The 17,452-nt window shown below is 38.7% G+C and overlaps 2 protein-coding genes across 6 annotated transcripts in view; one reads left to right on the top strand and one right to left on the bottom strand.

The window, feature by feature from the left end:
* PPIP5K2 (diphosphoinositol pentakisphosphate kinase 2) overlaps positions 1 to 2,371 on the bottom strand; it is a 73,291-nt gene extending 70,920 nt beyond the window's left edge. The window contains exon 1 of the mRNA XM_063086782.1: positions 2,216 to 2,371. The gene's annotated coding sequence lies outside the window, so the exon portion shown is untranslated. The remainder of the gene's footprint in view (positions 1 to 2,215) is intronic.
* A 238-nt stretch (positions 2,372 to 2,609) lies between these two features.
* Positions 2,610 to 17,452, top strand: part of GIN1 (gypsy retrotransposon integrase 1) — a 30,976-nt gene continuing 16,133 nt past the window's right edge. For 4 of the 5 annotated variants that reach the window (XM_063087331.1, XM_063087329.1, XM_063087328.1 and 1 more), the window contains exons 1-2: positions 2,610 to 2,655; positions 16,212 to 16,357. In XM_063087331.1, the coding sequence (XP_062943401.1) occupies positions 16,216 to 16,357 (142 nt within the window). In that variant the 5' untranslated portion in view covers positions 2,610 to 2,655; positions 16,212 to 16,215. Of the gene's footprint in view, positions 2,656 to 16,211; positions 16,358 to 17,452 lie in introns of those variants that run through there. The other variant, XM_063087332.1, reaches the window with a different exon arrangement.

Raw genomic sequence — 17,452 nt, 5'->3', positions numbered from 1 at the left:
CCAGTGGAAACATTATAAATAGTGACTCAGTTCCAGGGCACTAATGGTTAGTTGGTTTCTGCAGACTGGTAACGTAGCATCATTTACAAGATTATTTATACAGAAAAAGCCCATTCCATGCAATCTTCATATTGATTTTTTACCTTCTTCAAATATTCATGCAATACCTTTTTGCTGATCTTGTATTTCCTTCCGCCTGGAATTCACAGCTGTCCTTAGAAGTTCCTATACTCCTTCAATATCCTACAGGATGTTTCTCAAGAAATAGTTTCCTGACAACAATCCTGCTTCTGCTGGGCCCCAAATACACATCAAAACCCTCTCTCATCCTCTATACACCACAGTAGTTTAGATTTATCTTTACAAGTATTTGTTTCCATTAGAGTTGGGTTTTTTCTTCCACAATTTCTTATTATGAAAATTTCAAATATTCAGAAAGTTGAAAGAACAGTTCACTAAACACCTATATATCCACCATTAGACTCAACAATTGCCAACACTTTGCCATATTTACTTTCTTCTATTTATACAGTCACACGTACATATATATTTGTTGTACCATTTGAAAGCCATAGGCATCAAACACTTCATCTCTAAATACCTTAGTATGTAACTCCTAAAAATAAAAATATCTTCCTACATAACCACACTACCGTTTCCACCTAAGAAAACTAATAGTTCCATAAAAATATCTATGTGTGGTTGCATGGGAGTTTTTGAAGAACAAGGACCTCATCTATGTATTCACAGTATTTATCTTGCTGCATAACCCTTATTTGGGTGATCAATAAATGTTCTACCAATTCTTCAGTTTAATACTCCCACAGCAACTACCATGCAAGTCATATGAGTTTAAAACTTAAACAACAAGTTTTGATTATACAACTCTGAACCTTCTCCACATCAGTTTAATCACTTGCTTTAAATAAGCCTTGCAGAAGTATAGCATTTGGGGTTTTGAACTTCTTAAATCTGCATCACAACATTGAAGCCTCCATAAAAACAGAGATCATGTCTATCTTCTGTCAGACACCTAAATAGGCACAACCACTTTTTAAAAAAATGAATGAATGCTTTCAGCTACTGAAAATGTTAGTGAATACCGACCAGCCACAAGGGAAAAAAAAAAAAAAAAAAGAAAGTTGGTGAAGAAATTGTAATTTAAGAAGAATAACAGTAGGACAGTACAATACAGATTTTGCAGTTGGACAGATCTGGTTTCTCATACAGATCCGAACGTTTACTTGCAGCAAAAGTTTACTAGTGTGAGTTACTTGACTTCTCCAAGCCTCAATTTCTACCTTTGTAAAATGGGAATAATAATCTAATACACCTCATGGGAGTGTTGAGAGACTGAATGAGAAAAATATGTAAAGCACGTAACATACGTAAGGACTCACTTAATGGTAACTATCGCCATTATTTTATCTACCTGAAACAAAAACCCTATATTTAATTGAAGAATATAGAATAGCAAAACAAAATCCCGTCCCAGCATAGAGCGAGGATGCTAGGTGCTAGGTCAGCCATACTTCCTATTTCCCCAGCTAAACCTTCCAGCACGCTATAGCAAGACAACTATTGCCACAGAACTCCGAGAGTCGTAAACTCCCAGGAGTCGTCGAGAAGCTCGTGAGTAAAATCCAATGGTCACCACCCTCACCCTTTCTCCCTCAAAGTGCTCGAGGATTCAAGAACCTCAAACCGATGAGGTGCGGCAGTGACCTGCAGCCTCCGTCCGTATTGTAGAAAGCTGCAACACACAAGGCTTTTGTTCTTTTAAAGTGGGTGTGGAGGCGACGAGAAGCAGAGCGATAAAGACTACGGAGTGAAAATTAAAATAGCCACCACCTCCCACAGCAGTCCCCAAACTCGAGGCTTCCCACTTTGGCCGAGCGAGACGCAGCATGGGCTAGAAACTGAGGACCTCCCTTCTAGCTGAGCTGCAATTTCTGACGTCTCAAACCCAAGAAACAAAAGAGGGAAGCAATGGGGGAGGAGGGGGAGAAATGAAGGCGCGAAAGAAGCCTCAGAGGTGTACAGTCGCTCCACCACGCCCACGCTGTCATTCGCTCCGCCACATGGCCCTCGGAGTAGCGCGTGTTTAGGATGCCCAGGGCACGACAGGAGACCAAGCAACTGCCTAGCAGCGACTTCAACCTTCAGGCGATCAGGTTCCGCATCTCGGGTTCTCCTTCGGTCTCGCGGCCCTTACCTGCCACGGCTGCAGTGAGAACTGGTGGAGATGGCCGAGCCCCTTCAGGTCTTGGTTTCCCCCATTAATCCCGGGGACAGGGTGAGATATTCGTTAAAAGACTCCAGGTGTACGCGTGGATGTGGGTCTTCTCCCTTCAATAGCAGCTGAAGGGACACATGGAGGTACCTCAGGCACTACCACACTTCAAGAATCTCAGTCACGCCTCTTTTCCGCCCGCCTTAGGCCTCACACAGAAACCTCACCGGGCGGAACGATTTCCGGAAAGAGCCAAACGATCCGCCCTAACCTTTCCTGACCGAAGTTCCACGGCCCGCACAAGAACTGCACGTCCCAGCTAAGGTCTCCCCTCTTAACGACTCGGGTAGTTCCGCTTCCGGCGGCGCCAGATAAGTCGCGGGAGGACGCTTAAATCCTGGTTTGCATTTAGGACGACCTCGGTGAGTGATCGCTCTGGTGTGCTTTGTCATACCTACTGTTTTTTAAAGTGAGGCATAACCTGACAATAATTCAAAACTTTTCGCTTTGACTGGCCTAAGGGAGGGTTTGATTGTGTGGAGATTTTGCGCAGGCGCCCTTGGGGAGGGAGGGCCTCGGGTGTTGCGACGCCTGGCGCTAGTTAAGGAGAAAAGTGGCGAGTGCTGTTGTTGGGCTTGGGCAGGTGTCTACGGGGTGCAATTGAGTTACTTAATGGTCATTTTCCTGCTTATGCTCAGTTTAGCTGGACCTTGCCCTTAAGAAGCAGTTAACGAGCTTCCAAAACTCTTAGGAAATGTTTCCTCACAATAGAAGTGGCGTCCTAGGCTCCGAGTGCTTGAATAAATCCAAAAGTCGAGTGCGGCACTTGAATGTCGTCGAAGAATTCTCCCCGATACCTGCCATAGTTATTTAATCTGAAATTTCGCCTCAAGTTAAAATCTCCTGTGGCGAGAAGATACGTGAGCTAAAAAAGGAATCTTGTCACGTAGTTTTATCTCTGGATTTTCCTTAAATGGGCATCTTTGAACTAAAGTAGAGAGATAATTTTCGAAATGGGAATTCGTTTATCTCCTGTGGCTTCACGTATATGCAAACGGAGATGAAGGCATTATTTATTAAACGAATTTGTACGCTGAAGTGTAGCAGATAATACAGAAGTGTCTGGTGTATTTAGATTTACTATTCTTTGACGCTACGTAAAATTGTGCTGGTCCATTTTTCAGAGATTCAAATAATTCAAAAGTCAGAATTCTCATCCCAAGTTAACGTGTTTACCGAAATTTTATAGATTTTAAGTGGAAAACATGCATATTACAGCCTTTTAGAGGCTTAAATTGTAGCCTTAATGGTTTTGTCCTTGTGAATCACAGTTAAATCCTAATTTTATTTAAGTGATGCTTAACTGCCTTACCTTATTGGACACACAAGATAAAATTATCAAAGGAATTAAGCAATAAGTATTTATAGTGATATTTGTTGACTTTATCTGATGTTGTACAAGGAACACAGTGTAAAACTCAACCAAATGTAACCCTGATATTCTTCTTGCAAAATTAGAAATTATAATCAACCACGTTCACTACTTTTTCCTATTACTACATGTTGAAATACACAAGTAATTATTTTAACAAAAATTCTTGAAAATATGAGCATATTCGAGGAAGGCCTAAAGTAATCTTCATTTAATGAATTCAAACCACTTAATTCTTCTTTGTGAATGATGCCTTTGCTGAGTAATATTTGAGTATAGGAAGATATATTATTTGTTTGTCCTGAATATTACAGCTTAAAACCATTTTTTCATATTAACTGCTCGTCAAAGGTATGATTTCTGAGACGAAGTGGTGAATAGGCTTTGAAAACAAAACAAAACCTATTGGTCCTGTTTCAATATAAATGCCAAGTATTAGCAGCAGAACTTCTAATCATCTATTTAAAAGGCTATACTTTTTTTCTTGTGCGTTTTCTATTTATCCTTGTCGTCTGTCTCTCCACCTGCAGAACTAACAGTTTGTGAACTGCATTGCACTCTAAAAGCATTATAAAGTATACAACTCCTGAGTCTTCTGGGTTTTGTTGTAAAACATACATTTGCAGTAAAACATACATTGCTCTAAAACATTAATCACCATTAATAAAAGGAAAGAGATTTAAAAATCTTTTTCCGTATAAACATTTTGAGAAAAGAAGTGTTTTCTGTTATTTTAAACAGCCTTTTATGGATGATAATAATATTTGAATATAACAGTAATTATGTGCTGCCTTACCATTTGCAAAGGACTTTTCAAATTCATTTTCTCATCGATACTCACAATTGTGAAAAAAGAGAGGTATATATGGCCTTTTTCCAGATATAGATACTGAGGCTTAGGTAAGTATCATGCATCTGAAATTCTGACTCCCAGGTCCATACCTTCTTAGACACGCTCTACTTGTAGTGCGAATGAAGTAATGTTTTCTGAAGTGAAATAAGTGTTACAAACCGAGAGGGTTCCTCATCTTCCACCCAAATGACTAAGTCATCTCTCCTGCCAAAGACTGCAGTGTTAAAGATTAGTCTTTATTGGGATGGACATTCAGAGGAGCCCATGGTAGCTAAAACAGCTTTAAGACCTGAACTCTCCATAGCTTAGAATCACAAGCATTTATAGAACAGAATAATGAGTGGGGGTCTCGGGAGTCATGTGGGAAGCGGATTGGTTCTGGGTGAAGTCAGCATAACTATTCCTGGCATGTTGATTGATATTTTCCATGGCAACTTAGAGTCCAGAGTGTGTATACTTCAAAGCAGGTTTGTAGTTGCAGGTGGTCTGCAGAAATAACTCAAGATTGGCTTTACAGATGTTATCTTAAGCCATAACATATTCAGGTAAGGAACAAACATTCTGACCTCTAGATCAAGTCTTAGCCTAAGGACATTTATGTTTAATCAATTCTACTCTTATGCTATTATTTACTGCTTTTAGGAATCCAGCCCATTCTGCTTGGTCAAGCAGATTTTCTTTAGCTATTCCTCATCCTCCCACCCCCAATCCCAGTCAAACCCTGCTCTGACTGCTGTCAGGAGAATAGCTAGGGGAGACTGGGGTCTGTAGTGGATGAATTGTGTCCCCCTAAAACTCACTGAAGCTTGAATTGTGTCCCCCAAGTTTTATGTACTAGAAACTTAGCCCCCACTGTGACTGTAAACAGGGAGAGAAATCCTATTATGGTAATTGAACGGTGGAGTCTTGAAGAGGTGATTGGATTGTAGGACCATGCCATAGTGAATGGATTAAATATGGTGGTCAGGAGCATGGTTCTGAGAGCTTTAAAAGAAAAGGAAAGTCTGTCTGGCTTTCTCTCTGCTGTCTCTGCTTCCACCACCTTGCAATGTGAGACCCCTGGGTAACTGTCGCCACCACCAGATGAACTTTGGATTTCCTAGCCTCAGAAACTGTACGCAATAAATTTCACTCTTCTTTATAAATGACCCAGTTCCAGGTATTCTGTTATAGCAACACGAAATGGACTAATACAGGGTCTGTCCCCAGTTTCATATGTTACCTTTGGAACATGTGCTATTTTTTGATTCTGTGCTATACCTCCTGTCAAGAAATGCAAGTAATTCTTTATTCATTCACAAATAGTTGAATGTTGACTGTGTTCCAAACACTATATTAAACAATGTAAACATAAAAAATTAATAAGACCTTTCCATTCCTCATTTATAATCTAAATTATTTATTACAAAAGTCACTTTATAACTCGTCTAGCAGAGACCTGAGCCAAGTATTATGAAAGCTAAGGATAACAAGTAATTGAGTGATTAGTGTAGCAGGTGGAAAAACATGAAATTTGAAGCAAGACACCAAGCTTCAGATGTCAGCTCGTGCACTCACTAACTGTGTTAACTTGAGTAAATTGGGCAATCTCTGAACCTCCATTTTTTTAATTGTAATGTATGGATGTAAGACTAATATGTACTCCATAGAGTACATAATAAAGTACTATATAGATATTTACAATTACTTCTAAAAATTGCTTTTGCTTTTTAATTTCCTTATAATTGTTTTCTCTTTCTATACTTTTTGCTTTCCCAAATGTCATATAACTAGAAGTATACAGTATGTTGCCTTTCGTGTCTGGCTTTTTTTACTTAACATAATGATTTTAAGATTCATCCTTATTGTTAGGTGCATTCATAGTTTGTCCACTATTTGGATCTAGTACAATTTGTTTATCCATTCACCATGAATATTTGAGTTATTTTCAGATTTTGGCTGTTATGAATAAAGCGTCTTAAAAACATTCACATACAGGTTTTTGGGTGGTAATCTTTTCATTTCTCTTGAGTTAATAATATCTAAGTTTGGTTTTGCTGGACCATGTGGTAAATTTATGTTTTAACTTTATAAGAAATTGCCAAACTGTTTTCCAACGTGTTTACACCATTTTGTGTTCTTACCAGCAATGCTTTGCATCCTTGGTAGTATTTGGTATTGTCAGGTTTTGTTTTGTTGTTGTTGTTGTATGTAGTAGTATGTTATTGTGATTTTCATTTGCATTTCTCCCTTGTGTAATGTTGTAGAACATTTTTTCGTATATTTATTTGCTAACCATATCTCTTATTTGGCAAAGTGTTCAAGTGTTTTGCCCATTTTTAAAAATGAATTGTTTTCTTGTTCAGCTTTGAGAGTTCTTTATAATAAATTCTAGATATAAGTTCTTTATCAGATATGTATACTGCAAATATTTTCTCCCAGCTGTGGTTTCTCTTGTGCTTTCTCTTAACAGTATCTATAAAAGAACAGAATTTTTAATTTTTTCTTTTATGAATGGCACTTTTTATTTGCTTTGTAGGAAGTCATTGCCCTTTTTTTGTTGTCTTCTAAGAGTTCTATAGTTTTAGGTTTTACATTTAGGTCTGTGACCCATCATGAGTTAATTTTTACATGTGGTGCAAAACATGAGTTGAGGTTCATCTTTTTGTCAGGATGTTCAATTGTTCCAGCATTTGTTGAGAAGGTTATCCTTTCTTCTTTGAATTACCTTGACATCTTTGTTGAAAATCAACTTACCAGATTGAGTGGCTGTTTCTGGACACCCTTTTCTGTTACATAGATCTATGGCTGTCATTTTCAACATTACACAATGTAATCATTTTTTGTGGCTCTTCACATTTTTATTATGTATTTTTATTTTTATTTTTATTTTTGGCAGCTGGCCAGTAGGGGGATCTGAACCCTTGACCTTTGTTACAAGGCTGTGCTCTAACCAACTGTGCTAACTGGCCAGCCTCTATGGCTGTCATTTTGCCAGTACCACACATACCATAGCACTACAGGAAGTCTTTAAACCAGGTAGTGTGAACTTTTTCACCTATGTTCATTTTTCAGAGTTGTTTTAACTGTTCTGAGTCCTTTGGTTTTCCATATAGAATTTTAGAATTAGCCTTTCAGTTTCTACAAAAGAGCTTGCTGGGTTTGTGATTGGATTACATTAAATCTGTAGATAAATTTGGGAGAGAATTGGCATCTTAATGAGTTTACTCAGCTTTTTCTCGTTGGTGGGAGTGACTCTTCCCAGCTTTCTACAATCTAAACAGGAGCCTATATTGGAATGTTTTAATGGTATTTCAAAAAGAAATAAATGTCCCTATTGGAAGACATCACAGGACTAATCCATCCATTTGTAAATTTGATGCCATACCCTACTACCCTCTCAGGAACATTGTTCCATCACTCGTGATTTTTCTCTCCTCTGTTTCCAGTGGTGTCTCTAGAAGCCCTTCTCTTAGCATTAAATTTTTGGGGTTACTCCCTCCTTGAGAGTAAAACAATCTTTCTTCTAAAAAGTTTTTTAAGTTGTAGTAAAATTCACACAACATGAAATCTATCATTTAACCATTTTTAAGAGTACAGTTCAGTGGCATTAAGTACATTCATGTTGTTGTGCAGCCATCACCACCATTTATCTCCAGAACTCTTTTCATCTTGTGTAACTGAAACTTTGTATCCATTAAACAATAACTCCCTCATTCTCCCACTTCCTACCCCCACTCCCTGGCACCACCGTTCTGCTTTCTGTCTCTATGAATTTGACTACTTTAAGTCCTTCATATAAGTAGAATCATACAGTGTTTGTCTTTTTGTGACTGGTTTATTTCACTTAGTGTAATGTCCTCAAGATTCATCCTTGTTGGAGCATGTGTCAGAATCTCCTTTATTTTTAAGGTTGTGTACGTATATATCATATTTTGTTTATCTATTCATCCATCAATGGACACTTGGGTTGCTTTCACCTTTTGGCCATTGTGAATAATGCTGCTATGAATATGGCTGTCAAAAGACTCTCAACCCCTCTAGAATGTAGACTCCACGAGGGTCAAGAGGATATATATCTTTTTCATTATTGTATCTCCAGTGTTGTATCTGGCACATAGAAGTTCCTCAATAATATTTTTTAAATTAATAAATGAACCTTATATCTGTCTCTAGCAACTGTCTTGTAGCTCCTTGCCTTCATAGGTAAGCCCATACTTATATTCTTTCTCAATGTCCGTTCATTCCTTACCTCATTGCAGTCTGGTTTCACCTATCCTGCTGTACTGTAACTATTGCTAAAACTACCAGATGCATTTTAGTTCTTACATCACTTAACCTCTCCCTCTACTTCTAAGAACTCTTTATTCCCTTGATTTCTGTGACCAGAACCTGTTGTGGTTTTTTGCCTATTTCTCTTGCTATTCCCATGCCCCTGAGGATTTACAATGTATTTGGGATAGAAATATATAAACTGGTAAGTTCAATAAAGTTTCACAGATTTTAGGTGAAACTTGGTACATATTATTATGAGAGTACCAAGAAAGGTGTGCACAATTCTACCTGAGGGGAAGGAGATATGGTCAGAAAAGATTCATAGATCAGTGAACTCATTAAAGGAAACGTTGAAGGATAAAGATATGTGCACTGTTTTCCTTACTCTGTACACTTTTCATCTAATCCTACTTTCAACTGCCACTCACATGCTGAGTTTATCTATGAGTTGAATACAATATGCTCAAGGCTATCATCTTTCTCACTAAGCCAGAATGTCAGAAGTGATCCCAGACTCTTCTTTGCATTCACTCCACACATCCAGTTAGGCACAGTTCTTATAAAACTTATCTGTCCATTTTCACTGACACTGCTTTGACTAAGAATTTCATCATTTCTTGCCTTAATTATACAGTATTCCCCTAGCTGACCTGTACTAGCATTCCTATCTTTCCACCCAAAACTATCTTAAATATTGGTACAGAATGGACTTTGTAGAGTAGAAATCTGATCTCATAACTCCTACTGATTCTTCAGAATTCAAGTTATCCCAGGTTGGTGAGGTCAGAGAAGGTACTCTGTAGGAAATGGCATCTGGCCAGAGTTTTGAAAGATGGGTGGAGGCTATAGAAATGGGGCCAAGGTCTATTACAGGCAAAAGTGTTAATGAAGAGGTGTGAGCACACTGCATGGAATGGTCGAAGAACTATGGTCATTTGTTGTGGAACTGGAGCTTAAAGTTTTGATTGAGAATGCCAAGAGAGAAGAGTGGAGAGATTGGTAAAGACCATATCTATAAAAATCTTATGTACTGGCTGAGGTGTTTAGATATCATCAGTGCTGTGGTGGGAATGTTTATGTCCCCCAAAATTCATGTGCTGAAATCTTAATTCTCAAGGTGATGTTATTAGGAGGTGGGGCTTTTAGGAGGTAATTAGGTCTTGGGGACAGAGCTCCCATGAATGGGATTAGTGCCCATATATTGAGTAATTAGATAAAAGATTTTCTGGTATCCCCAGGAGGAAAATAAATGGGGGTAGGGGTGGGGATTGGGGTGGGAAGGAGAGGAGATTGTGGAAACTTGGAACAAAGAGATTTTTAAGTATAAGAGCAAAATATGGAAGCCACTGTGGTTCATGCATGCACTCATTTTTCCAATGGCCATATATTTTCTACCAGTTTCAGTTACCCACACCCCTCTGTGTTTTGAGGACTATACTTCCACTTAGGTGTTAGAGTTTGGTCTTTTCTTCCTGGGGGCTTTATATAGGCCTATAAAAGGCTTCTTCTCTCCTTTTCTTTTGGTCCTTCAGGAGGTTTTGCCACCTTTACAGAGCTCTAAAGGGGAGGCAATAAAGGATTTTATCTTCCTTTTATAAATGTCATCTTTTTATGATAACATTCTTCCATTCTTCCAAATGGCTAGGATGTGATATTTCTAGATTTTTCTTTATTTTTTTTTCTTTCTTTATATACTATTATTTTTTTACATTCTAAGATGCTGTTGTGGGGAGAGGGAAAGGACAGGGTATAGGGTGGGACAAGGAGGAAGCTGGGACATGTGCCTCATTCCGCAGGGGAGCCCAGGGTGCTTCTGGCGGCAGTTTGGTCATGGCTGGGCTGGAGGTGGATGTGTGGGGGATGGGGCTGAGGGCATCGGCATCCCCCTATCTCAGTTTGGGAGCCCAAGCTTCTGGTATCAGCTCGGTGGTCATTATTGGGCTGAATGCTGACATCAGGGGGCCCAGCTGAGACCCTCGGCCCCTCACATTCCCAGCTCAGCAGCCAGGGGTGCTTCCGGTTGTGGCCTGCTGGTCATCGCTGGACTGGATGTAGACGTTGTGGAGGGAGTGACTGAGCCCCATTGCCACAGGTAGGGAGCCTGGGGCACTTCCGGTGGCAGCGTGGTGGTTGTGGCTAGGCTGGATGCGGACATTCGGGAGGTGGCTGAGGCCTTCAGCCCCCTCCCCACCCTGGCTCAAGATCCTGGGGGGCTTCTGGCTCCTCCAGGTTTTATAGGTGTTCTTTGGTGGTTAGACCTTTAGTGGTTAATATCAGAACTTTGTTTCTGATTTGTGGGGTTTTTGTTTTTTCTTTCAGTTCTATTTTGGATTATTAGCTACTCCCAGCACTTAAACTCTGCACTGGAACTACTTTGTTGTCCTTTGCTTACTTCCTAAATTGGGGAACTTCCTGTGGGGACTAGCACTTGAGCCTTGTGGTTGAGCTAAATCGCTGCTTTGCTGCTGATTGTCACCTCTCCCAGAGTGACGGAGATGCAAAAGATTATTCAAAGTTCATGTATTCAGAGCAAGGAGAAGCCCAAAGGGACTGCAGCAAGGGAAAACTTCAAGAGAGAGGAGAACCCAGGCACAGTCCCAAGTCAGTTTTTGCTTCCATGTTTATTGTTAAAGACAAGAAAGTTACAGAAGAAAAACAGGTGGTTAATCAATCATAGTGAAAACATATACTGGCTATGCTACAATCTTCATTAAAGCAGGTGTAACTTAAAATAGTTCAAGCAATTTACCATCAAAAAGAGTCATAAAACTAAGCCATGTGATGTACAAAAAGAAACAGTGAGATAATAACCAAAGCCCTTAGCTCCCCAAGAAACTCAAAGAAACAGCTTAGGGCAAGATGTGGAACATCCCCCAAGCACTAACTAGCAGAATATCCTTGAAGATTTTAGCTTACATACTTTCCCAGCATCTAGGTTTAGCTGCACCAAGGGCAACTGACCCCAGAGCAATCACTTTTTGCTGTGCTTCAATTTTCTTATCTACATCAAAGGCTTTAATCCTGTGAAAGTTTTCTGGTCTTTCTTAACCTTAGCATTTGTGTGTTTTCTTAAAGGGTTGGGCTTTGGCCCCCTAAGCTAGAGCCTCTGGCCTCCTAAACTACAGGACTTTGGTCCTTCTAAGCTATACAGGCTTTTGCTTAAACTAAGGACTTTGATCCTGCTAACCTACGGGTTTTGGCCTTCTACACTGCAGGCTAAACTAAGGACTTCAGTCCTTCTAAACTACAGGCTTTGGTTCTGTGAGATACATATGTTTTATTTCTATCTCATTAATGTCAATATCCTCCACACTGATTATCTGGGGAAGGCTTTTTGTGCTGGTTTTGATTGTTGACCTTTTCAGCACTTCTGGGGCTTGTGAGGTTTGATGCACCTGGGTTGTGTGGAAACTCTGGTCTGGGCCTGAGTCTTTTCAAAATACTGCACCCCCTGCAGCTCTGTATTCCTGACCAGTCTCCACTGAGTGGTCCTTTGCTGGAAGGAGGGCAGATCAGCTGTCCATGCTGTGCCCCATTGTTCCTCTGGTGGGTCTGTCTCCCCCACCCCCCGCACTCCAAACACTTCCCATGGGATGGGCCGTGCAGCAGTCCCTTGCGATGACCCACTGGCTCCTGAGTGGCTCCTTTTTTCAGTTGTCTTTTGCCCCTCACTCCATGTGGGTCCACGGGAAACCTGTTTGTGGTCTTGCTGGTCTGGGGTCCCCCAAAGCCATCTTCTACCCTGCAGCCTCCAAGCAACTTCATACAAAGGGCACAGCGGTGGCTTTTGCCAGCTCTTGCTCTGTGTGCTCACTAAGGCTAGCCTTGGAATGGTTGGGGTTCCACATGGTTGGAGAGGTCCTTTCTTTCTCTCAACATGGCTTTACCTGACTTCATGAACTCCATAGGTCTTTCCTCCTCTTCTCCTGAGCTCTAGCTGCCCCAGCTTGGCAGTTGTTGCTTTTTAATATTTGTAAATTGGTTGATTGTGGGAGAGGGTGACACTGGGTACCATCTATTCTGCCATCTGGATCCAGGAATCTTTAGATTTTCCTTTAGATGATTTAGATGATGTGGAATATCGAAGGTTCCAGAAGCCGTTAAGGGAAAACTGTAATGTGGGGTTATATATAGTTTATAATAAATTTTTTTCAGTCTTTTTTTTTAGTGTATTATAAATTTTACAGAACATAGACCATGTAGAGATTTAATCTACACTGAGAAAGGACAGGTTTCCCTTGAATTTGAAAGGGTGTATGTCAATGTAGCCTAGAGATAAAAATAGGACACAAAGAAAAAATGATTTTTGTTTTTTCAGAGTTGAGGAGGGCTAGTAGAGCTAAAATGACAGGCAGGCAAATGGATAGGTAGAGGATTCTGTATGCCCGACTTGAAACCACACAAGCCTTCCTGAATTGAAAATTGATTAATCATGGAAGCGATCACCATGGAATCCTTTGGTAGAGATGCTGTAGTGAGGATGACATAAAAGAAAAGGCATTAAGGAGTCTTATGTGACAGACTGGGGGATGGTAGGGTGGTACTAGTACCTCACAACAGATGGTTTGAAAAGCAGTGACCTCGAACAACATGAAACTGGATAACAATAGGAGTGGCTACAGGGCAGGGACTGAGCATACACATGGTAAAACTGCTTGATGCCTTTACTGCTTCCAGTTAGAGGTTATTACGACTATAAAATATCTATGAACATTCTTGCATACATCTTTTGATAGTCATATACTCATTTTGCTGAGATATAAACTTAGAAGTAGAGTTGCCAAGACTTTAAGGTAGATTATGTTCAGCTTTAGAAGAAACTCAGTTTTCCAAAGTGGTAGCAGCATTTTTTTACTCCCACAAAAAACATATGAAAGTTCCAGTTGCTACCTTAGTATTGTCCATGTTTTTAATTTTAGCCATTTTGGTAGTGTATAGTTGTAAATCATTATGGTTTTAATCTTGCATTGTCTTGAAGAGTAATGATGTTGAGCACATTTTCACTTGCTTATTAACTGTTTGTATATTCCCTTTTTATAAAATGCCATGTAAGATTTTTACGCCATTTTTCAAATTGGGTTTTTGTCCTTTTCTTTTTGACTTTTAGAAATTCCCTGTATATGCAGGGTATGAGTCCTTTGTAAGACATATGTATTAAAGATATCTTCTCTCAGTCTGTGGCTTACCTTACCACTTTCTTAATGGTGTCATTTGATGAAGAGAAGTTTTGATTTTGATAAAGTCCTATTTGTTATAATTTTTTTTCTTTTGGATAGTGTTTTTTGTGTCCTTTTTAAGAAATCTTTGCTTATTTCAAGGTTTTTCTCATCCCAAGGTTTTCCTGTGTCTTTATCCAGAAGCATTCTTTCAGAAGCTTTGTCATTTACTTTTCACATTTACGTGTATGATTTATCTGGAATTAATTTTGTAGAAAATGTGAGGTAGGTGGTTAAGGTTCAATGTTTTCCTATACAGATTGTTCCAGCATCATTTATTGAAAAGACCATGTCTTCCCCATTGTATTGATGCCTTTGTTGTAAACTGATTGACTTTATAAGTGTGGATCTAATTCTCCGTTCTCTCTTCCAGTGACCTATTTGTCTATTCTTATGCCAATACTATACCGTCTTATTTACAGTATTATTTTTTATAGAAAGTCTTAAAATCTGGTCCGTTCATTTTCTAGATGTTTTAGAAACTGTGATAAGCTACATTTGTTTGTTTTGGTGGTATAGACATCTATTAAAAAATGAAAAATTCATATATTTAGTATTTAATTAAAAGTGAATTAAACTTAGAACAAGCTAATTATCTTATAATACTTTATAGAGATAATAACATGGTTTTTAGATTATGATGAGACTGTGTTAGTATTGCAGTACCTTTGCTTTTAAAGTATCTTATACTTTATGCTAACCTTAGATTATAAGGAAAATTAGATATATACTGTACTGATATTCTCTCTGGAAGTTATAAATAGATCAGAAAGATGATTATTGAATGTGCAAAGAGCTGTTTCATAGGGGAAGAGACTTGATAGGCTATTTAAGCCATGGTTTATAGGCACAGTCTGTTCTGCTTTGTTCCAACATTCTGCAGTAATATACTCTTTTATTCTCATCCCTAGGTCCTGTAGTGGTCAGTAAACGTCCATATTATTTTTAGAAGTTCAAAATTGTAAGCATTGGTATCGGTCAGCATCCTAGGAGGAGACAGGATATATACTCTCCTGGGATTTTAAAGAAAACGTAAGGATGCTCCTATTTACAGATGTATGGACAGGGACAAAGGAACCAATGTACCTAGAGACTAGCAACAGCAGAAAATAGTTACCACTTCTGTGGCTGAAGTGGCAAGGAGGAGAAATGATCTTCTAGTGACAGAACTAGAGACAGGGAAGATAGGCTCCCAGACAGGAGCTGTGTTTGCAGAGGGTTTCAGCTTAATGCAAGGAAAAGAGCCAGGAAATATCTATCCTGACCTTTTTCTTCTCCTGTGTTCTGATTTGCCTGCCAGTGCTTCCCACTGGACAATTTCAACTGGAAAACTGTAAGTGCAGTCATAAGGGTCAGTCTCCTGGAGTACAGCAGCCAGGAGAGAAAGGCCAAAAATGGATCTGGAGGGTTGAGGGTGGTGGGAACCAGACTAATCAGCACAGAATAGTTCCTTTCAACTGAAAATAAGAAATAAAAAGTTTTTTTCTTAATAATGATTTCCCATATTACTTACAGTCTATAATAGAGAAGGGTTTGTTTTGTTTTCTTTTGTTTTTGCTGGTACAGCCAGATTTTTCTTTGTAAAGAAAATGTTGTAACATTGACAAAGTATACACAGGACCAAAAATCACTTATGTTCAAGAAAAAGAAGCTTACCTGTAATTCAGAAGAGTGTGTGAGATCTGGCTGCTAAATATCTTCTCTGTCATTTATCATTTGAACATTTCCAAAATATCTGTCACATATAATTTGAATAGGTTTTTTTATTGTATTTTGCAATGACCATGAATATATTTAGAAGTAAATAATAAAACTATGTTTCTCCCTTTATAATCTATCATCATTTATTTAAATGTCACATAACAGGACCATACCATGTAAGTTACATTTCAGTTAATAGCAATGAGAGACTTAAAGCAAATCTTTTAGAAATGTACTTCTTCATTTCCTTTTTTCCCAAGTATGTGGAAAACTTTCAACATTTCTTATCACATGGGAAGAGACAAGATAATTTGTCATGATATGTCTCAAAAATAGCATTGGAATATTTTAGTTCATATACGTCACTCTGTGCCTTTTCTGTACTGCAATTATCTCCCTCACAGATAATATTCTGGGAATGCTCAATTCAGAGATAAACAGAAATATGACAGAAGAAGACGCAACTGAAATAGCACCTGAGTTAACTTATTTAAGTTATCTCTTTAAATACTTTTTACCTAGGTTCATGATGGTCCGTAGTGGAAAAAATGGTGACCTTCATCTTAAACAGATTGCATATTATAAACGAACTGGTGAATATCATCCAACTACACTGCCAAGTGAGAGAAGTGGCATAAGAAGAGCAGCAAAAAAATTTGTCTTCAAAGGTAAAATTAATAACTAAAATCTTGAGTATAGAGCTATAGATTTTTCTTCACATGTGCTTCTTGTGGAATCCTAAGAATTTCTGTAGTATTAGGTTGTTGCTAAACAATTACCAGTTGAATTAATGATGGCACTCAATTAATCAAAAGCAAAATAAAAATCACACTGAAGCAAATGGAAGGCCAGTAAGCCTGAAAAGGACATTTTAAATTACATATAGAAAATGATGCCTTGAAAGAAAACAAAACATTTACCTAAAAAAACTTCTGCTTTGCCCTTTGGTGGTTCCCACTCTAATGGTGTACTTTCTAGCATTGATGCCACTGTCAGTGAGGAACTTACTTGATGCTTAATATGAAAATGTTGACAACGTTAACTAGTTGACTAAAATGAAAAGTGGAAGGACTTAACTGTATTTACTTCTGTGGTCCCCCCCCCAACCATTAAATTTTCTTAGGGTTACATTTATTTTTGGACCCTGAATCCCCCTCAATGGATTAAATATTTGAAAAGCAGTGGGATACTTATCTTGAAAGGCCATGATAGTTTTCCCCCTTTTTCCCCCTTCTTCAAAGAGGAAGAGAAGTTTAGGATGAGATAAGCAACAGATTCAGTCACCAGGTAACTGAACAAATGTTGATGCTATTAATGGGAGTTTCGCCTATGGGTACAGCATTAGGCTTTTCCCAAAGCAGGTTAAGAATATTCTAAGATAATAAATAAATGCCTGTTTATGTCTCCCTGTGTACACCCTACTAGTAACTCCCTTATGCTTAAGAACAGGAAGACCCATTACCTCTTAGACTAAGATGAGGTTTCATTCATTCGTTTATTTAATCACTTATGTAACAAATGTTTAGAGTTCCTCCTGTGTTCCAAACACATTCTAGGCTTTGGAGATATACTGATGAACAAGATAGATAAGGTTCCTGACATTAGGTTGCTTACCTTCTAATTCAAGTAAAGCATATTTTACTCAGCATGTGTTTAAGCACATTAATAGCTTAATGGTTTATTCTGGAGTTTGAATAGCTAACCTATCCACAGTGGAGAGGCAGACAGTGGTTCTCTTCATCCCCTGGTTACTTCCCAGTTGC

This window comes from Cynocephalus volans, chromosome 2 (genome assembly GCF_027409185.1).
Source record: "Cynocephalus volans isolate mCynVol1 chromosome 2, mCynVol1.pri, whole genome shotgun sequence".
Taxonomy (NCBI): domain Eukaryota; kingdom Metazoa; phylum Chordata; class Mammalia; order Dermoptera; family Cynocephalidae; genus Cynocephalus; species Cynocephalus volans.
The sequence above is the reverse complement of the archived record's forward strand: the minus strand, read 5'-3'. Positions and strand labels throughout refer to the sequence as shown.